The 27,755-nt window shown below is 60.6% G+C and overlaps 3 protein-coding genes across 7 annotated transcripts; all 3 read left to right on the forward strand.

The window, feature by feature from the left end:
• Nucleotides 1-6,458: 6,458 nt before the first annotated feature.
• LOC311423148 (gap junction beta-5 protein-like) lies at nucleotides 6,459-9,584 on the forward strand. Of its 2 annotated transcripts, XM_084496813.1 has the most exons (3): nucleotides 6,459-6,951; nucleotides 7,077-7,209; nucleotides 8,010-9,584. In XM_084496813.1, the coding sequence occupies exon 3, from the start codon at nucleotides 8,034-8,036 to the stop codon at nucleotides 9,258-9,260; it is 1,227 nt and encodes a 408-aa protein (XP_084352939.1). In that variant the 5' UTR covers nucleotides 6,459-6,951; nucleotides 7,077-7,209; nucleotides 8,010-8,033; the 3' UTR covers nucleotides 9,261-9,584. The 2 variants fall into 2 exon arrangements, with proteins under 2 accessions (XP_084352939.1, XP_084352940.1); XM_084496814.1 differs by lacking the exon at nucleotides 7,077-7,209.
• Nucleotides 9,585-13,449: 3,865 nt separating this feature from the next.
• GJB3 (gap junction protein beta 3) lies at nucleotides 13,450-18,727 on the forward strand. 2 transcript variants are annotated; one of them, XM_084497345.1, is made up of 4 exons: nucleotides 13,450-13,743; nucleotides 14,916-15,079; nucleotides 16,379-17,171; nucleotides 17,626-18,727. In XM_084497345.1, exons 3-4 carry the CDS (start codon nucleotides 16,414-16,416, stop codon nucleotides 17,639-17,641), a joined length of 774 nt encoding a protein of 257 aa, XP_084353471.1. In that variant the 5' UTR covers nucleotides 13,450-13,743; nucleotides 14,916-15,079; nucleotides 16,379-16,413; the 3' UTR covers nucleotides 17,642-18,727. The 2 variants fall into 2 exon arrangements, with proteins under 2 accessions (XP_084353471.1, XP_084353470.1); XM_084497344.1 differs by lacking the exon at nucleotides 13,450-13,743 and adding an exon at nucleotides 14,219-14,419.
• Nucleotides 18,728-20,413: 1,686 nt separating this feature from the next.
• On the forward strand, nucleotides 20,414-23,483 carry GJA4 (gap junction protein alpha 4). 3 transcript variants are annotated; one of them, XM_084497374.1, is made up of 2 exons: nucleotides 20,414-20,524; nucleotides 21,432-23,483. In XM_084497374.1, the coding sequence occupies exon 2, from the start codon at nucleotides 21,453-21,455 to the stop codon at nucleotides 22,479-22,481; it is 1,029 nt and encodes a 342-aa protein (XP_084353500.1). In that variant the 5' UTR covers nucleotides 20,414-20,524; nucleotides 21,432-21,452; the 3' UTR covers nucleotides 22,482-23,483. The 3 variants fall into 3 exon arrangements, with proteins under 3 accessions (XP_084353500.1, XP_084353501.1, XP_084353499.1); XM_084497375.1 differs by having other exon boundaries at nucleotides 20,489-20,532; XM_084497373.1 differs by lacking the exon at nucleotides 20,414-20,524 and adding an exon at nucleotides 20,787-20,921.
• Nucleotides 23,484-27,755: the final 4,272 nt, after the last annotated feature.

Raw genomic sequence — 27,755 nt, forward strand, 5'->3', positions numbered from 1 at the left:
CTGCTCACAGACATCCTGGATTATTGTGGCCCTGCAAGGCGTTGTGGTGCCCTAGCACCGAGATTTCCAAAACCAGCAGCTGTGGCAGGGTGCCGTGGCCTCTGACTTCCCTGTGTTGTTTTTTTTCAGGTGCTTTTCTGCCTTTGCTTTCATTAATTTGCCACACACAGCATAAGGAGGCTCGAAGCTTCATCTCCAGCCGCGGCAATCCAATACTTGCCCAGCAGAACCCACCTGGAGAGTGTGCTCCGACGGCCAGCAAATTGTGGAGAAATTCACTGCATCCTTCAGAGCAAGAAATTATCCTGGAGTGGAAGTTATGGCTCTGGCAGCCTTACAGATACAGAAAAAAAAATCCAAAATATAAAGGGTGGTTAAGGCAGGAGATTTAACGGGTGCACTAAAAACCTGTGAGCAGGAAACACCTCAATCTGGGAGAACTTCAGCTGTGCCTTTTCCCTTTACGTGAAGGTGACCTGGCAGCGGTGTCCGAAGGAGATGAAAGGCAAAACCTACAGCCACGGGGTTTGGAAGAGCCAACAAGTGCCAGAAAAGGCAAGGGAGCAAGGAGAAGGGGCCTGAAACGTCAGGAAGAGAGTGGAAGCAGCCAGAGGAGGAGGCAGACACTCAAGACCCCTCCAAAGGGCATTTACCGGAGTGAAAATGCGTAAATGTCCCCCAGAAATGCCAGGCTGGGGAATGAGCTCTGCAGGCTTTCTCCTGTTTTTAGGAAATGCCAATATGGGATGGGAATTTGGGAAGGGTCTCAGAGGCAAAAAGTCAGCTTGGACAAATTTCTCAGCCCGAACTAAAATCAGAAAGGGGCAAACCAGTTTGCTTGCCGATTTGCCAGGCAAAGCCGCTCCAGATTCAGATGGCGGCTAATTAAAGTGCTGACATTTTCAGACACAACGATGCAAAGTCTCTTGCTGCAAGCCAAGTCTGGGCCCTTTTCAGAGTTCAGTTCATCAATTTGCTGCCCAGAGGGCCCGGGAGCGGCACGAGCAAGCCAAGCAGGCTGAGAGCGATTTTTGGTCTGGTGTTTTTCCTAGGGTGCGAGCAAGCTTTTAGCCTTTGGAAGAATGCTGCAACGCTCCCCAGCACCTCTCACTTGTGCGAGCAGAGCAAGGTGAAGCCTGGCCATGCTGCTTTGAAGCAGCCACATTTCCAGAAGGCTGGGGGGGCTTTTGGGGGGATCTGAAGGCAGCGGGGGGCTGCGAGCGGTGCCGTGCCATCTGCCTGCTGACACCGCGGAGGGGAGACGTGGGCTGCGAGCACGGGGCTGGCTGGAAGAGAGCGAGCTGCAATCAAGAGACATATTGTGGCTGTTTGACTTCCTGCGCGATGCATAATTTAGGAGACAAAATGCAAAAGTCAGCTCGGCTCAGCGGGGATTCGGGAGTTGATTTGGGGGAGCGTAGGAGAGGAGATGCCATCCCTGTGATCGCTCGGTGCGGGAGGAGGCTGACAGGTGATGGGGAGCAGTTGGAAGAGGGAAGATCCTGGCTCATCCTGGTGTTTTTAGGCAGGCTCCAGCTCTGGCTGGTGATGTCAGCTCACGGGGCACTGCTGCCAGCTGGCTTTTTGGTGCTGGGACGTTCAGCATTTCCCCAGGCTGTTCCCAGGAGGGGCCCCTCCTGCGGTGGCCTCGGGGATGCTGCAGAGAGATGAATAAATGGTGATGTACTCAATAAACAGCCAGGCGAGGGGGAGAGGGAGGCACGGGGGGCACCTGGAGCTTGGTGGGCTGCTGTGGAGGGGGGATTGATTGGGGCAGGGTGGTCAACAACTGGAATGAAACAGCAGGATGGCTGCAAGCACTGCCCTGGGGCAAAACGCTGGCACTGGGATGGGAGCACTGGGATGCCCTGGTGGGGGCATTTCAAGGCAAATCATCCCATGAGCAGCCTGCCCCTGCTGCAGGAGAAAAGCTTTCCACTCCACGTGATGGAGCTGCAGCTTCAGTGGTCAGCAGGGCAGGGATGGGCCAGCAGCAGCTTTGGGCTTTGAGCTTTCTTTAAAGCCCCGCTCCTCCTCGCCATGGCTCGGGCAGGGCATCTGGGTGTATGTGAACCGAGCAGAGCCCGAGAGCAGCTGCTTCCAGAAAGCCTCCTCCAAAGCCAGCACTGGCCCTTCACCTTCCTGCAGCACAAATTTGGGAGGTGAAAGGAGGCTCCCAGGGCGAGCCAGACCTGACTTGGTGCTGCGGTGCTCCTGGAGCAGAGATGTCGGGGGCAAAATTCCCCCAGGACAGGCAGCTGCAGCACTCCTGCTGCGGCCAGGGGCAGCTGAGCTGCAGGGAGCCGTGAGCGGCCGTGCAAGGTCCAGCCTGCAGCTCCTCAGAAAATAAATAACCCCACGCCAAGCTCTGCGTGAGCTCGGCTCGGAGGCCACGCGCCGTGAGCTCCCGCAGCGCTGCCTGGCCGCCGCGCTCCCCCCCGGGGCAGCAGCGCAAGGTTGGAGCGAGGGCTGAAGGTGAGCTCGCGTCCTCGCCCAGGCACAGACATTTTCTGCTCCGTCATCCTGAGTTTTCTGCTCTGCTTTGCCAGATTGTTCCAGGGGAAGCCGGGGAAGGTGCGGGCGCCGCACGGCGCGTTCTTCCAATGCCATCTAGTGTCTGGCCGCAGCCCCGGCCGGCTGCGTGGTGGCACCAACCCTTATTTATGGCAGAAGGAGCTTTGAGGGCCAACGGGCTGCTCCGGGTGGTTATTAAAAGCAGTGCCTGCAGCGTGGATAACTAACTGGTGGGTGCACAGGTTGGGTTTGATTATTATTTTTTTCCTATCGCTTCCGTTTTGCAATAAAAGCTCACCCCAGCAGGATGGATGGCGAGGATCCGACGGCGTGCCTGGGGTGATTAAAGCCTCGCAGCCTTCCACCGTTTGTGTTGTAGCCCCAACATCACCTGGGGCTTAATCACTCAGAAAAGTGCTGTCATGCCTTATCGTCACCATATTGGGAGCACGACCTCCTTCCCATTTAGCTGCCATTTCCAAATAATACGACTTGCCAGGGGACAGGCATGACTCAGGAGGCTGGTAATAGGATATAAAGACTTTGACCCGCAGGTTGGCCATTCGGACGCTGCCAAGGTCAGCAGCAAGGGCAAAGATGTTGTTCACACGACGATTATTTTGCCAAACGGCCCAATACAGAAATAACCCGGCCCCTTTGCGACAACCTGCAGGGTCTGAAGGCTGGCTTGTTCCCATTTTGAAAGCATCCCTGGATGCCTACCCCTCTCTGCCTGGGTTTTAGGATCCAATAACTGCCCATGGCCCTGAGCTTCGCTTGCCATCACTGCAGGGACCTATCTGGACAGACTGGGAGCTCGTAGATCTACCCTGGCAGGGGCAATGTGCCCCAGCAGCATCCCCCTCTGTGCCCCTGATGTGCTTCCAGCACACAGCAAGCTTCCACAGGACAGCATTCCTCAGCACCCTGCTGGCCTCGTGCCCTTCTCTCCATCAGCTGCAGTGATTTAGGGCAGCACAGACCTCGCTTCCATCCTCGGCCACCAGTGACCGTGCGAATTTATCTCTTTGGTAGCAAACCGCCTCACCCAGTCCGTTTGATTCCGTGATTAATTAAGCTCTCACTAGAGATGAGGTTGCTCCTTCTAAACACGCTTATAAATATTAGCAGGCGAAGGGGGCCTGGCCGTGTGAGATGGCTGCAACCAGGCCGTGCCGTGGAGAGGTTGCCAGGGCACAACTGCTGTAGAAATGGGGCTGCTGCAAACCATTTGCTTACCGAACCTCAGCGCCTTCGTGCTGCAGCTCATTAGCACACTGCCCTCACCCCGCTGCTCCTCCAGCCAGGTCTTTAATTGCCATCAGCCTCATTAGCAGTGCCACCTCCTCACCATTCCCTTTAATCGTGGGCTCCCTCCTTCCCCAGCCCCTGGAGCGCTGCGTGGAGCGCGCTGGGTGAGAACCTCCCAGGGCCCTCTGGGATCCATTAAAACGGGGCTGAAGCCCTATTGCCACTGCTTTGGGGTTCCCACTGGGGTTCCCAGGTGGCCCTGGGCTTTTTGCAAGGATCTTAAGGTGTACCCAGCGAGCTGAGGTCCTGACCACCCATGGGAGCCCCAGGGTAGGTGAAAGCCTCGTGCAGGGCAGCACTGGGGGCAGCAGCAGCAGGGCTGGGCTAGGTGCAAAGCGCCTCGCCGCTCGCTTCGGCTGCACCAGCTCTGGATGCTCACCAGCTTTCCCAAGGGTTTAGGCAACATCCAGCCAGCTCCGTGTGTTTGCCTTTCACTAATCTGTTTGCTTTTTTTTAATTGTCTGCAAACAAGGTGCCGCCTTCTTTGCATAACAAACTCATCGGGTGATGCCACCCCGTGCACCCAGTGACCCCGCTCGCAGGCTGGTGTGGGACCGTGCCCCTTTCTGCTCTCAGGACCTGGGTTTCCTCAAGAAGTCCCCATTTTCCATCATTTCTCCCCACCTGCCTCTCCCCACCATGCTGACGGACGGCCACCAGGGTCCAGAGAGCACCACGAACTTGGAGCCTGGCGCTGCTTACACTCCATAATTTCACCCCCAGCCTGTTTTGCTGGATTTATCCAGCATCAATAATGGGATTCTGCCCTACTAAAAAGCATCTGCGTGCACCAGCGCTGAAAGCAGAAGCGATTCCTGCTGAGTTGGTGTGTAAAAGCCCTTGCAATCATCTCGTGCTGCAGACCTGAAGGACGGTTTAAATACAAGGCTCTTTAATAAGATGAAAACAGCCTTTCCCCATCGGTACTCTGCCTGCTTTTTCATGCTGTGGGAATCCTCTGGTCAATGCCAGGCCAGCTGCTGGTGTGCTGAGGGGTTTTCCTGGTGTCCCAATGTGTCCTGCACCATCCTCACAGCACCAGGGAGGGGGCAGCAGCTCTGTGCCAGCCCCCAGCCCGCCCAGGAGCAGCTGCTGGCTGGGGGTGTTTGGGCTGTATCCCTTCAGACTTCCTTAGCTTGGCTTCTTTAAAAAATAAAAATAAAAATAAAATAAAATAAAATAAAATAAAATAAAATAAAATAAAATAAAATAAAATAAAATAAAATAAAATAAAATATAAAATAAAATAAAATAAAATAAAATAAAATAAAATAAAATAAAATAAAATAAAATAAAATAAAATAAAATAAAATAAAATAAAAAAATCACAGGTGGTTTCAGATGGGTAAAAGTGAAGCAGGGGGCTCAGGACCCACCTTTGCTGGGTGCCCTGTGGAGTCCCTGGGGTTCGGGGACCTTGCCGAACAGGAGGTGCTTGCCCTTCACAGCACCATCACCAAATGCTTTTCCTTCCTTGAATATCATTTCTAATCCAGGCAAAATAGCTCCCAAAACTGTGCTGGCAGCACTGGTGCTGCTTGCTTAGGGGGAAAGGAGCTCCGGCGGCCTCACCTATGGCAGAGGACAGCGCCGTGCCTCGGTGTGTGCGGCAGGAAGATGGGCAGAACCGCTCACCCACCACCTCGCAGAGCTCCCTCCGCCGTGTGATTCATGTCAGGAGCTCGTTGGGTGGCTGCGGGATGAATGACGCTATATAAATGCAAAGCGTTGTTAATATTTCATGCGGTAGTGAAAGTGCACAACTGGGGCTCGTTCCTGCAAGACAAAGTGCTGCCGTCGGCGTGCCACCTCCCCGGCCCTGAGCTGCTTTCCTCCAGCAGAGGGTGCAGCCTGGGGCAGCTCCCTGCCCCTAAAAAACAAATCTGCAGCAAACTGAAGCGGGAGAGACAGCTGTGGGATGCCACCATCCCTAATGGGCATCCGACTGTCCTGTTTGGGGACGATGCAACAGTCCCATCCCTTCCCTGCTTCCACAGGACATCCACCTGACGTGGCTGTGACTGCCCAAAAGAGAGGGTTTTAACCCAGAAAGCAGCAAGCTGTGAGAGTCCCTTTGGATACCTGCAAGCCTGGGGCAGGGGGTCCCTGCTGGGTGCTGTGGGACGAGGGGGCTGCCCCGGGATCCCACTCCCAGGGGGGCTGGGAGCCCCCTTCCCATCACAGCCACTGCACCGGCGGGTTAAAAAAAAAAAAAGTAAAATAAGAAAAAAAAGGGGCTTGTTTGATTTGAAACTGCAGAACTCTTCCCCGGAGCCATCGGCAAACAGTGGTAATTTACTTTACAGCTGTTTAGATTTGTTTCTCTCATTTTTTTTGTAAAACCCAGCGGAATTGTAAATGAAACGTGTGTTTGCTCCTCAGATGGCTCGGGCTCTACGTGAGCTCTCGCACCCCACACAGCAGCAGCCGCTCCCCGGACCCTCACCCACCCGATCCCTGCGCCCGCAGTGCCCCGGGGGGGTCAGGCCTCAGAAATTGGCTCCTGTGGGAGGGGGTCCCCATCCCGGGAGGGTCCTGGGCTCTGGGATGGGGGTGATGGGAAGGGGACTTGCACCGGCTTGCAGCACAGGTATGGGGAGCGTGGAGAAGGTGGTTAATTAATTCCCAGCGAAATAATCAGCTGCCACCTACTCATCAGAAGGCAGGGAGGGAAAAAATGCTCTTATTAAAGCGTTGGCACGGTGCAAAGTCTGAGTAAAAGGGGATTACGAAGGGTGGGGTTTGGCTCCGGGGGCTTTGGCCACGTCACCCCCCTGGGGGTCCAAGCGAGTGAAGATGGGGACGGGGAAGTGACACCCAGGCTGCCACTGGGCCGGGGGACCCTGGTGTCCCCAGGGCAGCCGGGGACAGGCAGCCCCGAGCCCCTGCCCTTCCCCGTGGTGGTGCAGGATTGGGTCCCACGCAGCGGGGCAGTGCTTGGCCTGACGGGACATGCAGGGATCTGCCTCGAAGGGCGAGGAGGAGATTCCCTTCCCCTGGGAATCTCCTCCTCGCTCCCAGGTGCCCCAGGGTGACTCACGCGGCACCTCGGCACCAGGCGATGCGCTCCTGCCGCGGGCGAGCACCGAGCGAGCGGTGGCCTGGCCTCTGCTGGGACATCCCCAGGTAAGGGACAGCCCCGGGGGCTGGGGGATGCCCTCCCCTGCAGCAGCCCCCATCCCTGGCAGGCAGGTTGGGCTGGGGGGGGTCTCCCACCCTGGGTGCGCACGGCTGAGCTCGATGTGCCGCAGGGCGACCGGCGCTCCCTGGGCTGCTGCCGCGAGCTTGCACGGGAAAGGTGAAAGCTGGATTTTGTGTCCCCAGTCCTGAGTCCGAGCCTCCCTGGCTCTGTTCAACCCCGTGGATCAAGGCAGCGAGCTCCAGGTACGTGCATGGGATCATTTTGGGGGGGGCCCACCTTATGGGCCAGTCCCACAAGTGGGTATTGGGCAGCACGGGCTGTGCAGAGCAGCAGGATCCGTGTGGCACTGCCAGCAAGGGCGAATCCTGTTATTTTATTGATAGAGAAGTTGTTTAAGGAGACTTGGTGCCAAACAGCCCCAGGAGTCCTGCTTGGCCAGAGACCCGCTCCGTGCACAGCGGGTTTAATCAGGGTCGATGCAAGCCAGGGTCAAACTGTTCGGGGTCCTGGGGCTCCTATGGACTGAGATTATCTGAGCTGATGAAATTCGGTGAGAGTGCAGGGTTGGTGCTGGGCTGGTGCTGTGCTGCGGGGCGGGGGGAGCGGAGGAGCTGTCAGATTCCAGCGATGGGAGAGGACGACGTGGCGGTGCGGTGCTGCCGGGTGAGTCACGCCCTGGCCTGCTCCTGTTTGTTGTGCTGAGCCCGGCAACGTAAGAAAAAAGAAATAACAAATAGCTGGGCAGCCAGGCGAGAGATGGGGAGGATGGCATGGGACGGGGGGGGCTGAGCTGGGCATGGACCATGGAGAGATGTGGCTGAAGGACTTTGCATAGTCCCCGAGTCCCTACAGATGGGGACAGAGAGCCCTGCATGGGGATTCCTCGGCCTTAGGTCAGTGCTGGGCACACGTTTCGGTGTTTTGGGGCACATTTTGGTGCCTTGGTGCATGTTTTGGTGCCTTGGGGCATGCAGTTGCTCAAATGGGGATGTCCTGCTGTTTTTAGGGACAGCCGCTGTCACCGTGTCCTCTCTCTTCCTAGATTAGCTAACAGGACCAGGGGACCATGAACTGGGGGGTATTCGAGGGGCTCCTCAGCGGGGTCAACAAGTACTCCACGGCCTTCGGCCGCATCTGGCTCTCCCTCGTCTTCATCTTCCGCCTGCTGGTCTACGTGGTGGCGGCCGAGCGCGTCTGGAGCGACGACCACAAGGACTTCGACTGCAACACGCGGCAGCCCGGCTGCACCAACGTCTGCTTCGACCACTTCTTCCCCGTCTCACACATCCGCCTGTGGGCCCTGCAGCTCATCCTGGTGACCTGTCCCTCCCTGCTGGTCATCATGCACGTGGCCTACCGCGAGGCCAAGCAGCAGAGGCGCCACGCCGCCGCGGGGAGCGACTACCGCTGCCTCTACCCCAACCCCGGCAAGAAACGGGGTGGGCTGTGGTGGACCTACCTGCTCAGCCTCATCTTCAAGGCCGGCGTGGACATAATCTTCCTCTACATCTTCTACCGCTTGTACAGGAACTACACCCTGCCCTCCGTGGTGAAGTGCGAGCTGCGCCCGTGCCCCAACATCGTGGACTGCTTCATCTCCCGGCCCACCGAGAAGAACATCTTCACCATCTTCATGGTGGTCACCACCTGCATCTGCATCGCGCTCAGCCTGGTCGAGGCCACCTACCTGATCGGCAAGCGGTGCTGTGAGTGCCTCCAGGCCCGCAGCGGGGAGAGCTGCCAGCACAGCCGGGACTGCGCGCTGTCCTGCGCCGAGCCTGAGGACACAGAGGGGCAGGGTTTCCCCCCAGTGGACTGCAAGGCCCCCACGACCTCCATCCCCACGGCCTCCATCCCCAAAACCTCCATCCCCACAGCCCCCATCCCCACGACCTCCATCCCCACGACCTCCATCCCCACGACCTCCATCCCCACGACCTCCATCCCCACAGCCTCCATCCCCAAAACCTCCATCCCCACCGCCCCCATTCCCATGACCTCCATCCCCACAGCCCCCATCCCCACAGCCTCTGTCCCCACGACCTCCATCCCCACGACCTCCATCCCCACAGCCTCCGTCCCCACGACCTCCGTCCCCACGACCTCCGTCCCCATGACCTCCATCCCCACAGCCCCCATTCCCACAGCCCCCATCCCCACAGCCTCCGTCCCCACGACCTCTATCTCCACAACCTCCATCCCCACGACCTCCATCTCCACAACTTCCATCCCCACAGCCCCCATCCCCACAGCCTCCGTCCCCAAGCCCGAGCAGGAGCAGGTTCCTCCCTAGGGCTGCCCATAGCCACGTGCCTGCCCCAGCCTCTGCTCCTCCAGGAGGGACCCTTCAAAGTCCTGGTCGTGGGACTGCACCATGGAGCTGGGGTCAGCCTCTTCCCTCCAAGGGGCAAGGCGCTTTGCATTATTCTGATGAATTTAGGGTAAAAGGAGGTGCTGCAGGACGTGTGGGTGCTCTCTGGGAGCCAGCAGGTGCTACGAGGTGAGGGACGAGCAGCTCCATGGCAGCTGGGAGCCAGCACCGAGCGCTGAGCCTGAGCTTGTCCCAGCTGGGGCTGGCATAGCCAATCCTGAGTGTATCCCTGCAGTGAATAAAACTTTCTGTCTCTATGACATGACAGTCAAATTGGTGGTTTTCCTGCTTTTGGGGCACAAAACTGCATGGGAGATCTTGTGCCGAGAGGGGCGCAAGGACCGTGTCACCCCCTGAAACTCATTGTCCCCACTGCCAGCAAAGGGCTCGTCCTCGTGTCCAGGACCCAGATGCGGGCCACAGCACTGAGCAAGGTGGACAGCTTCTTTACCCCCCTCTAATCACAGTCCCTATAAAAAATTAATAAATTCTTGATGACCAAGTGGGACAAGAGTGTGTGCTTGGCAAGGCAGCGTGGGGCAAGGAGCTGGGTGGGGAGAGCCCGCTGTGGGCTGCTGGCTCTTCCTGCAAAGCCAGAGAAAAACACCCGAGCGAAACAGGCAAATAAAGGAGAGGAAAAACACCCCAGCCATTGATTAAACAATAACATTAAATGGCAGAATATGATCTCGTTTATTGCTGTAATATGTCGCGTTCTGCCGTGACTCAGGCTGCTCTGCAATTTCTAAGGCCATCAACAGTAACTGAACATTAGCTGGAATGAATAATTAACAATAATTTCATGGCGAATGCACTCATAAGTAACATTAACATCGAACAAGCAGCTCGATCTGTTACTGGTTTCGCTGTATTTAGAGGGTGCAATTATTATTTTTGCCATGTGCACAGAAAGCCCCAGTGCTCGCTGTGTTTGCTGCCGAGAAAAGGCACGGGGGGGATGCCAGCACCCGGCCCTTCAGAGCGGGTCTTTGCTCCGCAGCCCCCCCATAGCAGCTCCTGCACTTTGCAGCACCTCCGAGCCCCTGAACCTGGCCTTGTCTGAGTCCCGAAACCGATCTCACCCGAGCCCCTGCCTCTGCAAAGCTGAGCCCCTGTGTGCCGGGGGGACGTGGAGGGACCCCCATGGCCAGGAGCCACAGGGGGCCACCAGCCTGGCCACACACAGGGTGGGGAAGCATGGGGGGGGCTCTGCCACCAGCCTGGGACCCCCTGAGCGCCCAGCAGCTCCTTGCACCAACAGCAGTGAGTTTGGAGACCCTCGGGGTAATGAATGCAGTGAGTACAGGTGGGTTTCTTCCACCTCTTTTAAGGGAATTTGTTCTGATCTCTGGCTTCCCTCTGCCCTCTCTCCTTGCCGGATCATCCACCGGAAAATTTTCCTTCAGTGTCAGAGGACTGAAGCCGTTCTTTGTGTGAGAGCCCTCGCCTCTCGTTTGAAGAGCTGGGGCTGGGCTGTTTGTTTTCACGCAGGGCTGACTTGCTGCTGATCGAGGCTGTCGTCCAACGGCAAAACCCAGAGGTGTTCCCCAGCTGGAAGCGATAATCGCTGCAGGAATGGGACGCATCCAGCTCAGCCCAGCTCCAAACACCCCTGCCCCACTTCCAGACATCACAGATGAGACCTGACCGTCCGGGTGCCACTTGCTGGGCCGCGTTATCTCGCCCCGAGCAAGCGTTGCGGCAGCTCTGTAAAGCTCCGGGTGCCTTGCGCCATCCAGAATTAGGCTCAGCAGTGGCTGGCATCAGCCAGGCTACCAGCACAGGCACTGATCTTGTTATCTCAGGTGTGTTTCTGCACCAAAGGGAGCCGAGATCACGCTGCAGGAGCTGGGGACTGTGGCACCTAGGTGGGGCGCAGAGCGCGTGGCGATGGGCAGGACCCATGTTGGTGGCACGATAAATAAGCTGGGGGATGTTAGAATAAAAGCTGAGTGTTTTCTACTCTTTGCATCATCATCCGGGGGACTGGTTTTGCTTGGGAGGGATGCCCAGAAGTCCCATGATTTTTTTGGGAGGGAAGATTTAAAACAAAAGCTTTGCTAACCCCAGCTGAACCAGAGACACAGAGGGGCTCACACGCCCCGCGGTGCCAGGCAGGGCAGCCCGTCCTTCCCAGCAGGGTCGTGTTTCTTCACGGTCTGAAATCCTCCTGCTTGCTGGGAATTGAGGAGAAATCGTCTGATTTATGGCCAAATTGCTGGAGTGAGCGGCCAACCCGCTCCCACGCTCCCGGTGACTCCCGCGCCCCCAGCACCCGTGGGGAAGGTCGGGGCTCCGGAGATGTGACCGGGGCACGGATCAAAAACCGGGCCAGGTCCCAGCCCTGGCAGGCAACCGAACGCTTCCATCTCGCAAATTCAAGACCCTTTCAAAGAGACCTTGAGGGTTTTTTCCGACGGCGTTCGGAGGCTGCGTGCTCCGCCGCTCGATTATTTCCTTTATGGAGGACCCGAGGTCAGGCCACGGGAAGTCACTGGGGGTTTTCAGTGTTCACGTGTGGCACCGACGGGCAAGGAGGGGAAGGGAACCCTCCTGCAGGGACTAGGAGCAATCCTGCTGCTCAGACCATGGCAAAGCCTGGTCATGAATGGGAGACTTGCTCACAGCAGGGCCGCCCAAATACCCGGCTGAGCGCTGCAAAACACGGGGTGTTTTCCTTCCCCACCCAAGCGCCGTGGGGGAAATCTTCTGTCTGTGTCAAAAGGCGCTGAACTTTCTCACTGTAGCACATCACCGGCCAGGCTGGGAGCCCCGGGGCATGCAGCCCCTCCTGAAATACCCAAATTGCAGCCGAGGGGCTGCCGGGACCTATGGGGTCTGGGGGAGGGAGGCAGGGGCTGCCCCAGGAAGGCACCAGACCTGCTGGGTGGCTCTCAGCTCCTTGCTTCTTCCGTCTCTCAGGCCACAGCCCCCAAATTCCTGCCCCGGCTTGTGGCTCGCTACAAAATAGCTCAAATTCCTGATCCTGCCGATAGGTGCCCAGGGCTGGGTGGGTTCCTGGCTGCTCCAGGAAAAGTGGGGAAATGGGTGCCTGCGGCTGCCCCTCTGGGCTGTGCGCCCCCAGACTCCCACCTAGCACCCCAGTGCCATTTCCCCTCTGCCTTTGGGAGAAGAGGGAAAAAATAAAGGAAGGGCTCAGGGCTGCAGATTTGGCACAGGGACTGCAGGCAGGTGCCATGGTGCTGTGGCTGTGCAGGCGCAGGAGTGAGCCAACAGGACAGGGAGAGGTGCCCTGGAACCCCACTGGGGTTTTTGGGGGGTTCCCTGGCCTCCTGTTCCCCACCCTGCCCTCCTCCTCCAGCTTTGTTTGACCTCCTGGTGCAAAAAAAAAAAAAAAAGTCACAGGGCTCTGGCATCTCAGGGAGCAGCTCCTTATCTGCCACGAGTGCCCTGAGCAAACCTCTCAGAGCATCAAGCACCCGCGGGGCTCCATCGCCACAGGGTGCTCAGCCCGGGGCGTGCCAGAGCGATGCCAGCAGGAGCCTCGGGCCAGCCACAAGGCCAGGTAAAAAGCAGATGAGAGGAAACACATTCCTGCCCGGGCCACCACATTCCTGCCCAGGCCACGTCGTCGGCAGAGATGTGAAATGGGGCTGCTCAGTGGGGAGAGGTGCAGTGGGGACGCTCGGTGGCACTTGGCTGCCTGGACATGGAGGTCTGGCCTCCTAGGAGCCCCCCAGTTCCCCTTAGGGACATGTCCCAGGTCCCCGAAGGATGGGACGGGTCGTGGTCAGCAGGGCAGGGTCTCTCTGCAGCCGGTCGCTGCCCTCGGGTTTGTGCCAGGCTTTGGGAAAGGTCCCGGCCGGCAGCGCGTGGAGCAGGGCGGTGGCCGTAGGATGCCGTAGGTGGGAGATACCGATGTTCTCGGTATTAGTAAGGCAAAAGCGTTTTAAAAATAGGTTAGAGTTGCATAATTTGTGATTCTTAGCAACCGCTGCTGTTGCCCCACTCACAGCGGGTGCGGCTGGGGCCAGGATATGGTGAGAGCCCGGTGCTGGCTCCCAGCCCCCTGCTCAATGCGGGACTGCTGTGGGTTCGCTGTGCTCAGAGCCCCCAGGGAAGGGGCATCACCTGGAAGGAGCCACGGGTGTCACCGGGGGAGGAATCCGGCCCTGTCACTCTCTCTGCAGGATTTGACCTGCCTTTGTTGTTCAACCCGAGCGTGTGTGTGCATGTGCGCAGACAATCAGCTCCGCGGAGCTGTTTGCCAGACTCACCCAGGTGCTAGGAGCAGAACAACTCACCCGTCTCCTCCCGACACACACGCTCAGCGCTGCGGAGGAGACCCAAGCACGCAGGGAGGCTGCAGAACACGCAACCAGGAAAGGGTTTCCCCGCTCCAAAAGGAAGTCCTGCTCCCTCTGGCCACGTACCCGCAGGGCAGGTACCTCTACCATAGCCGGGGAGGAGGTTTTGGGGGGACATGAACCTATCCATGCTAAGGGATCGCAGGTGGGAGGTGTGTTACAGCCGTGGCTGGGGATGCAGTGATGTGGTGGCTCAAGATGGGGATTTTGAGCCATGCCAAGACCTCACAAGCAGTTCTGGGGACCCTGCCCCACGGGGCTGTGCATGGTGCTGCACCCACAGCCGAGCGCATGCACCCAGGGGAGCGATGCAAGGGGGCACGGCACCCTACAGAGCAGCAAAGGCCACCCCATCCCTGCTTCTCCATCCTGCCTCCTTCCCCGGGGACCGAAAGATGCAGAGCCCCTCTCCGATGCATTCGCACCCCAGGCAGAAGCCAGGCACTTTCGGGCCCAACGCCCTGCACCCACGCGGGGCAGCACCCGGCGGTGACGCAGCGGGCAGGCACGCAGCGGCGCTGGGTGCTGCCGAGGGAGCCGGGCTCTGGGGGAGGCAAACCAGGACGTCGGGCAGAGCCCAGCACACCTGGAGAGCAGCCCCTGCTCCTCCTGGCCTCCAGCCAGCGCCGGCCGAGCCGTGGGGCTTGCACAACGCTCAGCACCACGCCCCGCGGGGCTCAGCTCCCTGCCCTCTCCCTCCTGCCCCTTGCTGCGGACCCATGGCTGGAGCTGGCACCGGGCTGAGCCGGGAAGGTGGGTGCTGGGTGGGTGGGTGCTGGGTGGGTGGGTGCCAGGCGGTGTCACCCATGGAGCCCCAGGAATTTGGGGAATTTGCAGGTGGCCATCTAGGGGGCTGGCAACGGGGCTCTGGTCCTCGTGGGGTGTGCAGGGGTGACGGGCTCCAGCCTGCGCTCGGCAGCTTTTGGATGCGGAGGGGAAAGTGGCAGCTCCCTGCTCCTGGTCTTACAGCTGATGTGGAGGAAGGGCTGGGCTTGCCCCCACCCCGGTGTTGTGTGCTGCTGGGGGTGGAGGCTCTGTGGGGCTCAGACATGGTGCTGAGGTATGCAGGGATGAGCAGAAGCACTGCCCTGCTGCAGGACCCCCAGCACAGCACCGTGCACCCCAGGCCATGCTCCTCGGGGCGTCCCAGCACCAGCAGCACAGGTTGGCCACGCACACCCTCAGGGCTGGGCTCTCGGCAGCCCCACGGGCTCCGGGCAGCACTCGAGGCTCTAATCCTTCCCCACAGCCCCAGGACATCGTGCCACGCTGTGCAGCCCTGCCTGGATGTAAGAGAGCGGCGAGGGGACCCCAAACACCCGGCTGTGATCGCGCCACCAGCCATGCCCCGAGCTGGGCAGTTCCTGACCCCCAGCCCCCGGTAAGCGGGGAAGGAGCCGGATTCTCTTGCAGGTACGTCTTGGAGGGTGCTGGGTTGGCAAGGGCAGCGCTTCTTTGGGGTGTGGAGTGTGGAAATGTTGGGGAGGTGATACTGGGAAGCGTCTCTACTGGAGCCCTGGCTCCTGCAGGGCTGAGCTCACCCCTGTGCCAGCCACGCAGGCAGCGGCTGTTGCCAATCTTGGGGGGCTACCGTGGCTCGCAGCAGTGGGGCTGACCCCAGTAGGGCTGGCAGGGGACCCAGGGCAGCCCCAGGCTCTGCCATGGAGCCATTTCAGCCAGTACAGAGCCTCAGGGCTGCCGGCAGTGCCATCAGGCCCCTGCCTGTCCCAGGAGCGGGGTGACAGCCGGGCTGACGTATGTAGGCTCTCGCTTTCAGCAGCATTGCTCCCTCCCAGGCTTGGGTTCCCTTGCACATCGCCTACGAGAAGAAAACTCACGTGTCCTGCCGTCCCCAGCTCTGCTGCTGCTGCTTCCCCTTGGGGCTTTCAGCTTTAGCAGGGCGCAGCAGCCATTTAGCCCAATTCCCCCAGGTGGAAACTGGCCTGAGTAGGGCTGAGATCAGCAGGGTCAGAGCCTGACATCCCCTTGGGAAGGGCTGTGCCTCCCTGCTGTGCCCCATGGAGAGCCCTGCCAGCTCAGCCCCTCTCCTGCCAGGGAGCTTCCCCCGCTAAGTGACTAACGGCACCCGTGGGGCTCCCCGAAGCCTCCCCTCCTTCATACCAGGGCTCTGATGTGTCTCAGGCACACGCAGCGACGTGCCCTGGGTGATCACCCACATCACTCGGTGTCTGGGTGTCCCACAGCCAGGACAGGGGCTGGCAAGGCTCTGCAGGGCTGGTGCAGCGAAGGACATTGTGGATGGGGGTTGGAAATGCAAGGCAGGGTCCCCTCCTGCCCCCATCCTGAGGGATCTTCCAGCTCACGGGGCTGCTTTCTACTTAAGGCTTTATTCCGCTGAAACACCCAGCACCACACACAGCCCCGTCATCCTCCCAGGGCACGGCCTCTCCTTATTTATCCTGGCCCATTCCAGGGGATTTTGTTGCCAATTTATACCAACACACGCAATCGGGGTCAGCGGGTGGCAGGGACTTTACCAGGCTGAGCATTTCTTACAGCAAAGCCTCTATCAGAGGGAAGTGCAGAGAGCTTGAGTCACATCTGAGCATCACCATGAGACCGTGGGGTCGGCCACGAGTACACGAGTGGGGTCGTGCAACATCTACAGTAATGGATGGGGGAGAATTTGGGAGATCAGTGGGGTTACGAGGGTCCGGGCCCTGCTGTGTCCTCCAGCTGCTCTTTCTCCAGGTTCCTGACCCTGGCTACCACCAGCGCCGGTCCCCATGGATTGGAAAACGCTGCAGGCTCTCCTCAGTGGGGTCAACAAGTACTCCACGGCCTTCGGCCGCATCTGGCTCTCCGTGGTCTTCGTCTTCCGCGTGCTGGTCTACGTGGTGGCAGCCGAGCGCGTCTGGGGGGATGAGCAGAAGGACTTCGACTGCAACACGCGGCAGCCCGGCTGCACCAACGTCTGCTACGACCACTTCTTCCCCATCTCCCACATCCGCCTGTGGGCCCTGCAGCTCATCTTCGTCACTTGTCCCTCCCTGCTGGTCATCATGCACGTGGCCTACCGGGAGGACCGGGAGAAGAAGAACCGGGAGAAGAACGGGGAGAACTGCCCCAAGCTTTACAGCAACACGGGCAAGAAGCACGGCGGGCTGTGGTGGACCTACCTGCTGAGCCTCTTCTTCAAGCTTGTCATAGAGATCCTCTTCCTCTACCTCCTGCACAAGATGTGGGACAGCTTCGACCTGCCGCGGCTGGTCAAGTGCTCCAACCTGGAGCCCTGCCCCAACACCGTGGACTGCTACATCGCTCGGCCCACAGAGAAGAGAGTCTTCACCTATTTCATGGTCGGGGCCTCCTCCATCTGCATTGTCCTCACCGTCTGTGAGATCTTCTACCTCATCTTCAAGCGGGTCGTGCAGAGGGTGCGCAAGTGGAAGAAGGCCACCAAGCGCTCCGTCAGCTACAGCAAGGCCTCCACCTGCCAGTGCCACCTCAAGATGGAGGAGAAGGAAAACAAGTCCCAGAATAGGTGTGTGGCAGCCCTGCGGGCCTCGGCTCCCAACCTGACCTCCATCTGAGGGGGTCGTGGAAGGGGAAGAGGGAGGGAGAAGTGTCCTGATGTCTGCCGGGGGTGACGGGCCCTGTGGGCGGCCACCAGCAATGCCACCACCAAAATTTTACAGCTTGGTGGCTCTATAGGGGAGGGTGGCACGTTCATGGGATCTCTCCTGCTCGGTGGCCCCATGGGAACAGGACTGGTGTGAGGCCATCGGGGGCGCAGGGCAGGTACTCAGATGGGCTTAGGAGGAGCTGGGACACACAGTGACACAGGCAGTGGATGAAGGGTTCCCTGTCACCCACTGGACAGGACAGACACCAGCAGGACTCATGACCATAGATGCCCCAGCAGCGAGGGCGTGCATGGTGGTGGCCGGGTGCCTGCTGTCCTCGGGCACACCTGAGAGTGTCTGTTTTTTCCACAGAGGAGAGGAGCTCTGATCTCCCCTGCCCCAGCCAGCTCGCCTTCCCTTGGACCATGAGTTTTTCAAGCCTACACATTTCCCAAACCCTGGAGATTTGACCATTTTTGAAAAATGACTGACCCCAAGAAGGTTCCCCAAGAGAGGAGCATGGGGTGCCGAGAAGATGCAGGTAAGGTGAGGGCAGCCCCTGAGCTCTGCTGGCTGCACACAGCAGTGCTGCAGGGCTCGGATACCACGCCGACACATGGACACGGGCCACAAGCTCCAAAAAACAACCCCCAAGCTGTCCCCAGTGGGGACGAAGACTTTGCACTGGGAGGACACAGGAGACTGGGGCCAGCAGTGGGGAGCAGCCGGGGGCTCCCGTGTCCAAGAGCTTCTCTTGGGTCTTCCCATGGTGACAGTCCTGGCTTGCTGTGCCTTGCATACACACAGTCCCAAGAGCTGTTCCATCCATCCTCCTTTTTTTTTGTACCAAGAAACCAAGAAAACCCTGGGCTCAGCTCCACGGCCAGAGCCTGCGTCCTTCAGCAGCAGTAGGGCTGTCCCCGCTCACTGCCTCCTTCGTGCTGCCAGCGTGAAGCTGCGAGCCTTGCTGGGAGCTCTCGGCGCACCCGAAGAAATCCCCGACGGGCAGGGCTCCGGGCTGCTGCCAACTGCTCATTCGGCCCCGTTTGCCTTTACCAGGGCAGGAGCAGCTTCCCTCTGTCTGCTCATGCAAGCGCCCTGCTGACGTCCTGCCCAAGTGGCTTTTCTGGCTCTGCTGCTTCCCTCGGTGCCTTTGTACCCAGCCCTCGGCTCGATAGATGTGTCACTCACGGCATTAGCTGTGTGAATCCAACGCTGTTTGTGGACATTGGGATCTGCTCTGCGTGCCGGAGGTTGCAGGGGGGGAGAGGTGAGGGCTGAAGAAATGGATTTGCAGAGCTTCCCCGTGGCCAGGGCTGGTGGCCTGGTGGCCGCCTGCTCCCCCAGCTCATCTTGTCACACCTCGTTACACTCAAATTCACCAGAACTGCATGCCGGCCCCCAAGGAAATCAAGGAGGGATCAGCATCAATTATTTACTAAACCTCGATAAATATTAAAATAAATAGCAATGATTTGCGCTTAATCTCTCCTTAAGCAGCTCTGTGCGGAGGGGCTGCTGGCGTTTCTGAGCCCCAGCTCCACAAACGTCTTGTGGCGTGTGCCACCACGGCTGGGGCTTGTGCTGGTGGCAGGGTGACGTGTCTCCATGCTGGGACACGGGGCAAGTGCCCCCAGCACAGGCTGCTCGATGCTGTGTCACTTTTTGCACCTGCGGTGCCAGCCTTGGGCACGGGGCGCCCAGCACCAGAGGATGGGTGCTCTGGGAGAATGGATGGCGTGGGGTGTGTGACTGGGAGGCACAGGAACCAGTTGTGGGGTCTGTTTTGGGGTGTCCTCACTGCGGCTGGCGTGGCTGAAGCACGTGCCGGGCACGGTCCTGCCGGTGGGTAAAGCAACGTGGGAGCCGGTGCACCCAGAGGTGGGGGCAGCTCCATTTCCTCGGTGGTTCTGGAGCAACCAGAGGGGATCATTTCCTCCCACTGGGGGCTGGCAGGGTGCGGAGCGTCCCCGGGGACAGGAGCCAAGCAGGGACACGTCACAGCAGGGGCAGTGGGAAGGGGTTAGCGGTAAACCTGGCGGGCTGGCTGGGCTTCAAAGCACCCCAGTGCCACGGGGCAGCACGTGGGTGTTACCCGAGGCAGGGCAATTATGTTCTATTAAACGTAACGACGCTGTTCCTGCTCCACCGCCCTCTGCTCAGACCTGTCTGCAGGAGGAAATGCCACGTCCCGCAGCAGCTCCCTGGCCTAGTTTCCGCTGGCATTGCCCAAGCCCAAATCCTGCCACCTCTGGCTGGCCCCGTGCAGCCTGTGGTGACCGCGCCAGCCCATCGCTGCTACTGAGGGGGCACAAATGGGGTCCCCAGACCCACAGGACATCAATCAGTGCATAAAATTCCAGCTTCCACTCGCTGCTTTCCTGAAGCAGAGGCTCCATGCCAGCCCCACTCGGGTCCCCTTGCTCAGAACAAAGTCCCCGCTGCCACCCCAGGGGCTCCCCGGCCACCCGCCGTCCCCATCCCCACACCGGTGCCACCACATCCCCCAGCTCCAGCCCCACTCCGCACCCTGGATGCCCCATCCCAAATCCTCCATCGAGCCCAACCTTTGCCTAAAACCCGTGCACCCTCCCTGGGTTTGCTCAGCACCAGGCAGGAGCTCGCTGAACCTCGGGGCTGGAGCTGCGGCGTGGCTCCAGCACCACCCAGTGCCCACGCAGAGCACGGCCCCAGTGCCCCACGGAGCCAAATCCCTCGGACACGGCCCCCCCCCCCGGACACCCCCTGAGTTTGAGCATCCCCAGGGGTCCCCCGGCCCCGCGCCCTGCGCCCTCCGCCGCCTCCCGGTGCTGCCCCCGGGGGGATGCTCAGAGCCCAGCCGGGCACAGGGCACTCGCCCTCCCCGCTCCCCCCCCCCAGGATTTTGGGGGCACAACGGGGCTGGGGACACCCTGGCACGGCCGATCCCACCGCCCACCTCTCCCCCTACCCCCGCTGAGACAGCCGGACCCCCGCTTTGCCCCCCTCAGATTTTGGCTCTCCACGACCACGGGGAGGTTTTCGCTCCCCCCCCAACCTCTTCTCCCCCCTGAAGCCCCCCAGGGAGGTGCTGGCGGTCCCCCCCCCCCCAAAAAAAAAATCCTGCTCCCCCGTCCCGGCCCCGCTGCCCACACCTGCGGCTCTGCGCTAAGCCCCGGCCCCCGGTTTCCTGCCCGTGCTCCTCCTCCGGCTCCCCCCGGTCCCCCCCCGGCCCTACACGGCCACAACCGCCCGGTCCCGGGACAGGCGGGACGAGCGCGGAGCTGCGAGGGTGAGCGGGTGGGTGCCTGGGGCGTACGTGGGTGAGCGACCCCCCCCCGAGCCCCCGACCCCCTCCCCGGGCACTGCACCCCATTTAGGGTCACCCTTCCCTTCCCACCCGCTCCCTGCTTTGGGGTCTGGGGTCACCCCCTCTCTGCTTGCAGCCCCTTTTCTGCTTGGCTTCCTCTTCTTGCCACCCGGGGGGATGTCACTTTAACTGCCCAGCTGGCACCTCTGGGTGCTTAATTGGCAGGGGTTAATTAGGAGTCAGCGCTGGGGCCTCTTCCTCTCTCCCAGCTGGGCTGTAGGGCTGGGCTCCTGTGGGGCGATGCGGGACGGGCTGGCTGGTGGCCGGGGGTGACACTGGGACAACCGGGGGTCCCAGAACGGGGTTGGGTCCGTGTACGGTGAGTGGTTTTGGGGTGTTCGGGCTGGTGGGTATGGGGGGAGCGATTTGGGGCTGGGGTGCATCGCCCCATAGAAAGGGAGCTGGCTGGGGGCTGTTCCCTAGGTCTGGGGGGCAGCCCCCTGGGTGGTGGGGTGGCTGCTGTACCCCAGAGGTTCGTGTTCCTGACCCTACAGCTGTGCTGCTTTCTGGCTTTTAGCAGAAGGCTGTAGGGCAGCGAGGGATCCCCTGGTCCCTTGTGCAGCAGGGGGAGGTGAGATTAGGGACACCAGGGCTGGTGCAGCCCCGTGGAGGTGTCCCAGTGCCCCTCCTGGGAGGAGAAATCCTACTGGGCTCCTCCCTGTGGTGTGCCCCGTGTGGGATGCTCTGTAGTGGGCTGGCCGGGACACTGAGGAGTGGCTGTGTCCCAGGATCCCAAGAAAGCTTTGGGTTTGTGCAGCCTGAGCTGCCCAGTGTGAAAAAGGGGATTTTTAACTTTTTTTTTTCCCTCTTCTGTCCCTTCTTCCGCCAGAAGCACGAGGCTCCCTAGAAGATGGGTGACTGGGGGTTCCTGGAGAAGCTGCTGGACCAAGTCCAGGAGCACTCGACGGTGATCGGGAAGATCTGGCTCACCGTGCTCTTCATCTTCCGCATCCTCATCCTGGGCTTGGCCGGCGAGTCCGTGTGGGGGGACGAGCAGTCGGATTTCGTGTGTAACACCAAGCAGCCCGGCTGCACCAACGTCTGCTACGACAAAGCCTTCCCCATCTCCCACATCCGCTACTGGGTGCTCCAATTCCTCTTCGTCAGCACCCCGACCCTCATCTACCTCGGCCACGTCGTTTATCTGTCCCGAAAGGAGGAGAAGCTGAAGCAGCAGGAGAGCGAGCTGCGGGCAATCCACAGCAAGGACCCGAAAATCGAGCAGGCTCTGGCAGCCGTGGAGAAGAAGATGTCCAAGATCTACGTGACCGAGGACGGGCGGCTCAAGATCCAAGGGGCGCTGATGTGGACGTACATCGTCAGCGTCATCTGCAAGAGCATTTTCGAGGCCGGCTTCCTTGTGGGGCAGTGGTACCTCTACGGCTTCTCCATGGTGCCCCGCTACGTGTGCAAGAGGGACCCCTGCCCGCACCAGGTCGACTGCTTCATCTCCCGCCCCACCGAGAAGAGCATCTTCATCATCTTCATGCTGGTGATGGGCCTGATCTCCTTGGTCCTCAACCTCCTGGAGCTCTTCCACCTGTGCTGCAAGCACCTCTTCAGCACCATCAAGAAGGTTTCGGCGCCGGCCGGCCCCAGCCGGGACACCTTTGCCGACGACCTGGTGTCGGGTCCGTACCCACCCAAGCACTACCCATTCCTGCCCGTGGCCGACAGCCACACGCCGCCCTTCCAGGCCTACAACAAGCTCTCCAGCGAGCAGAACTGGGCCAACTTCCACAACGAGGAGAACCTGGCTCTCGGCGGCCCCAGGCCCCTCTCGGACCCCTACGTCCCCAAAATTCCCGAAGCCCCAGCCCTGGAGGAGAAGCTGTGCAGCCGGCCCGGGAGCTCAGCCTCCAAAAAGCAGTACGTGTAGTGCCGGGCTGGCCCCGGCGGGCTGGGGACCACCCGTTTTCCCCCAGCTGAGCCCTGCTCCGGAGGATATGGCTGCCCACCTTTGGGACCTGATGCTCACGAACTCAGCCGGGTGCTCCCCGGCCCCGGAGCGGAGCCTCTGCTCTCTGTTTTCCCCATGTAGGCTGCGAGGAAGGAAACCACGCGGAAATTTTCGGGCTGTGCTGGGACGGCGCGTCCCGGGTGGAGGGGCCAGCTCCTGCCGTGGGAAAGGGAGCAAATCCCTGGGGATGGGATGAGATGGGGGCCACGGGCTGCCCCCAGGGCTGTTTCTTGGGGTCTCCTGCCCCTAAACTGCCCCGTGGGACTCGACGGACCCCCTGCCAGTGCGGGAGTGAGTGCACAGCCGTGGGAAGCCGCTCGTGCTGGCCGTCAGCCGTGTCCTCTTCCTGTGACCCCTGGCAGAAATCTGGAGCTGCCAGTGCCTTGTGGGGGGGTTTTGCTGCAGGAGCTGTCCCCGTCCCCATGGACCTCGGTGGGATTAACCCCGTGCAGCTCCGTGTTTTCACTCTGTGCACCCCAGGAGCGTGAACCCCCCCCCGTGTCCTGTCCCCGGACCCTTTCCCACGTGATGTCTCTAAGTTATTTTTAACCCGCTGGCCCCAGCGTGGAGCTTTCTGCCTGACGGGTGCAGGGGAGCCGCGTCCAGCCCGGTGGAACTGGGGGAGGAATAATTAGCCTGGCAGTCGCTGCTTTGGGGGGGGTTCCTGTTTTAATTACTTTGCACTAGTCATCTCCTGCTGTGGGCTGGCGGGGGCAGAGGGGCTGAGCGCTTGTCCCGGCTCTCCCAGCCTGACAAAGCTGTGACACGAGCAGGTGCTGCGGGCTCCTGCCCCTCCTGGTGCTCAGGACTAGGACGTGAGTGCAGGATGTGGGCATCGCTCCTCTGTTCTCTTTCCTTTTTCCCCCCTCCTGCCCGGCTCGGAGTGTTACGTTTTGCTGAATAAAGTTGGATGAATGAAAACCTGGGGAGTGCTGTGCCTGTGCTTGGTGGCTGGGGCAGGGATGCTGCTGTCCCCAGGATAACGGGATGGGGGTGAGGATGTGCCAGGTGAGCTCTGCTGATTTCTCATCACTGAGAGCCAAAACCTCTCTGCTACATCACCCTGAGCCTCTGTGTGGTTTATCACGGGGCAGTGCAGGTTCTGGGTGAAGCAGAAGGGTTTTGGGTGGCCCAATGCGGAGCTTAACCCCATAGCAAAGGCCTCTCGCCCCCCTGCCCCAGCTCTGCTGCAGATAAACCTCGCTGAGGCTGCGGGGCTGCTGAATAATAGGTGGAAATGAGCTGCAGATAAAGGCACGCAACGTGCGCTGGGGCTGTGTTTAGTTTCCCTGGCCAAGTAAGCCCAGGGCAGAGCCTGCTTTCTGCTGAGGGCCTCTTCAGAGAGGGTGGGACAGACTAAAAATACCCTGGAGTAAATGAAATATGGGTGATACGGGGAGATATCGCTGCCATCGGCCACCAGAGGAAGCAGAGAGGGAGGCACCCTGCCCTGCTGCGCCCAGCTGGGGCTGTGCCCAAGCCTCTCCCTGGCTTCCCACCCCACACTGGGATGGGGGCACATCCCCAGAGGGTGCCAAAACCCCATCCATGGGGTGCCAAAATCCTAGGCACGCTTCTCCCTGCACCCTCCATCCCGACACCAGGGCAGACCCCCAAATGGGGACCTTCCCATATGGGGACCCCCTGGGCTGGCTCCCACCAGGCATCAGCAGAGTCACGAAACCCCACAGCTCCCCGTGCTCAGCAGGGAGGAAATGCCAGTGTGAAAGGTAACGGCGCAGCCGTGCTGCAGCCCCGCAGCCTGTTTACCCGCCGGGCAGCCTCTGTTTTCTCCCCTCGCCTGTCCCGGGCTGATATTTTTGTTGGCACCGGGAGCGCAGCTCGCTTTTCCAAACAACCCCGCAAGGTGGAAAACAAGACGGCCGCGAGCCCCCTTGCCTGGAGGCAGCAGCCAGCAGGGCAGCTCGTGCCTGGCCGTGGGGGCTGCAACAACACGGCCCCGCACGCCGCTATTGTTCCCGTGTTGGGACGGGGGCAGCCGCGGTGACCCCGCGCCGCCGGGACCTGCCCTCGGCGCACGCCAACAACAACAGCCAGGGCTCACCTGCACCGCGGGGCCGGGGCGGCCACGGGGCCGGGGTAGGCACGAGACCCCCCCGAAGGTGGGCAGGCGGCCCTAAGGCAAATAAAAGTTTGGAGCTGATAAGAGCGCTGGCTGGCCCGGAGGAGCCCTTTCACAGAGCCCGGGGACAGATAGCGGCGGGACGGACGCGCGCGGCCTTTCTCACACCTCCGCGCTGCCTCCTGAGTAAACAGGCTCCTCCGGTCCCTTTCTGGGAACTGCACTCGCTGGCCCAAAGCCCGGCCCCGTGCCATGATGCTGAGCCCTGCAGGGGTAAGGGCAGGTGGGGGGCAGTGGGTGAGCAGCTCCCCGTGGGCACCCCTGGTGTGGCCGCTTTTTTAGGGTGCTCGCACCCAGCACCTCCCCTGGGGCTGCTGCCACTAGGATGGGTGTTGGTTTCTCCAAGCTGCCTTTGTACCCTCACCTAGGAGCCTGGGGGTTTATCCGAATCCGAGGCTGGAGGGATTTTCAGAAGAGCAAACCCAAAAACTAACAGAGGAAGACCTGCCCGTGCCGTGCCCGACGTGCACGCTTTGCTCCATGGGCGCAGGCAGCAGCGTGGGGCTGTTTCTGCACACACTGAAAGAAAAGTGAGTGCCCAGAGAGCGATGTGAGGTGCTCAAGGACAGGAGACAGGGGGAGAGGGGACTGGCAGCGGGACGTGCACCTGAACTGACCTCCAACAACCTGAAGCTCGGGGTGCGCAGACATGGGTATCCCTTGGGCACGTGGCCACGCACCTCCCAGTGCCGTGCTGGCAGGTTTTGGGTGGCCACTCAGAGCACCTCCTAATCCAGGAATAATTTAGGGGCAGCTTTCCAGCTCTGGGGACCCCAGTTCCTGCTGGGGCCATTGCTCCAATGCCAGCCCCAGCCCCCAGAAGCACTGTACCTGTGACAGCCCCAGGAGCACGGGTTTGCAGGGAGCGTCCTGCCCTCTGCTTGGAGCCAGGCTGGGTTTCCCCGCACAGCCCAGCCTCAGACCGGGGAGAGGAGCAGTGTGAGGGCTGCCGCAGCACGTCCCGCTACAAGGATCTGCCTGAGGAGCTGGCTGAGCACCAAGGAGTTTATTTTTAAGCTTTCCCAGCATAGAGAAAAGATCAAGCTTCTAAATCCGACTTGCTCACAGGAAGAGCGGCGGCGGCGGGAGCAAAATTGCAGCTGGGAAGGGAGGAAGGGCAGAGGCTGGGCAAGGTGATGCCAACTGGGGCCACAGCACAGGACCCCCGGCCCATGGGGACCTGGAGATGGTCAGGGCAGGAGCAATCGGGCCTCGGGGGTGCTCAGTGGGGGCTCAGCTCAGCTTAGCTCAGCTGGGAGCACCCTCCTGCAGCACCCCGGAGCCCCAGCGCCCACCACGGAGGCAGCACCAAAGCCGGGCACCATCCTGCCCTTGTCGGCCCCGCCACCAACAATGCACAATGAAAGCAAAGCAGCCCCCAGACCCACTCCCTTCCTTTCCCCGGCGCGGGGCTAAATTTAGCCCTCCACGCATGGGCACGGCAGACAATGCGGCCCCCTCGCCCCGTGTGAGAACCGCGGGCGAGAGGAAATGCATTCGACAGCCCCAGCGAGTTCAGGCATCCTGACATTGTCCCTTCCCTCTGGCCACCTCCTGGTGCTCAAACAGCAGCACCAGCACGGCTGGCAGCACCCAGACCCTGTGCCCACCCCAGGATGGGATCTGGGATCCAGCCCCGAGCTGTGGACACACAAAGAGGTGACACAGAGAGGGTTGTGTCCACCAGAGCTGTCCCAGGCCAGGGCTCTGGGGAGGCAGCTTGATTTAAACCAGAGCTGCGCCTCTCCAAAAGCACTTCAGAGCTTTTGCTGGCTGTAAGAAAAGAGCCGGCAGTGGCGATTTGTGGGACCGTGGGCCCTGCAGCGAGCTGGGATGCTGGGAAAGGACAAAAACAGAGCCTGGGAACACAGCCTGGGCTTACTGGGACAGAGAGCAGCCGTCCCCAGGGGCTGCAGGGACACGCCGGGGAGGGACAAGCCATTTGCTAGCCAATGCCCCTGGGGAGAGCACACCTCTGAATCTCGGGGCTGCCGGCACGTCCCGGGTGCCCTGGGGTGACAGTGCTGCTCCAGGACGGGACACAGCAGTGAGAGTCCCTGAGGGCTCCCTCTTGTCCTGTCTCATCCCACAAAGCCACACGGCTCGCTCAGGGCCTTGCTGGACGGGGAGCGAGGTGCTGAGCACCCCCCGTGCCACCGCACGGTCACGGCATCCCCAGCCCCGTGCAGCTGGCGCATCCCCGCGCTGATCTAAGCGGACATCCGCTGCGGCTGCCCAGGTGTTGAACCCTGCCGAGCAGCTGGGGGGGGGGGCTCTGGGGTCCCCTTTCTCCCCCCTCTGCCTGCACACACAGCTGGGGAGCAGCGTGGGGAGGGCAGGAGAGCTGCCTGGCTCCCCGTCTGCATCCTGCCTCCGGAAAACACAACCTGCTCCTTGCTGCCGATGGACCCCCGGGAGCAAACACAGCCCTGGCCAAGCTCAGCTGCTCTCGGAGCTGATGGGGAGGAAAATGTGGACCAGGCAGGGACAGGGAGCCCCAAACCAGCCGGTGCCATTCCTGCCGGGTACGTGGTATCCTGGCAGCTGCTGGCTATTTTGGCGGTGGTATTTTGGCAGCCAGGCTGCTGCCACACAACTCCCTGAATTCCAACTCCTGGGCTGCTGACAACACAGCATCCTCCCGCAAAGCTCCAGCCCCTGGTCCACAGCAGCGCCTTGCACGTGAGCGGCTGTGCACGAGCTCCCGTGGCCAACTTTTGCCGTAATGGTTTATTCAACAACGCTTCCTCTCGCTCCTAGAGAGCCCCTGTGTCTGCCTGCCCCGTCCCTCGGTGCTCGCCGGCTCCTATTCTTGTCCAGCGAGCGCTTCCCGGGCAGCACATTGTTGGGATTCAATGGGAGGAAGGGTGGGTGTGCGGTACCGAGAATTTAGGAGAGCTGGGGCACCTTCCCAAACCGCGGCTGCTCTCGGGGAAGCCCCAGCACCTACGGGGAGGCTGTGGCTCGTCCCCACTGCAGAAACCAGCTGAAAATGTGGAAGCACTGGCAAGGCGGCACGGTGGGCGCAGGGAGCAGCAGAGATTGGGGCT

Source organism: Aythya ferina (assembly GCF_964211825.1).
Source record: "Aythya ferina genome assembly, chromosome: 24".
Classification (NCBI taxonomy): domain Eukaryota; kingdom Metazoa; phylum Chordata; class Aves; order Anseriformes; family Anatidae; genus Aythya; species Aythya ferina.

What these genes read in the sequence shown, in the direction of transcription:
- GJA4 (XM_084497374.1), top strand. Translation starts at nt 21,453, where the DNA reads ATGGGTGACTGGGGGTTCCTGGAGAAGCTGCTGGACCAAGTCCAGGAG.
- GJB3 (XM_084497345.1), top strand. Translation starts at nt 16,414, where the DNA reads ATGGATTGGAAAACGCTGCAGGCTCTCCTCAGTGGGGTCAACAAGTAC.
- LOC311423148 (XM_084496813.1), top strand. Translation starts at nt 8,034, where the DNA reads ATGAACTGGGGGGTATTCGAGGGGCTCCTCAGCGGGGTCAACAAGTAC.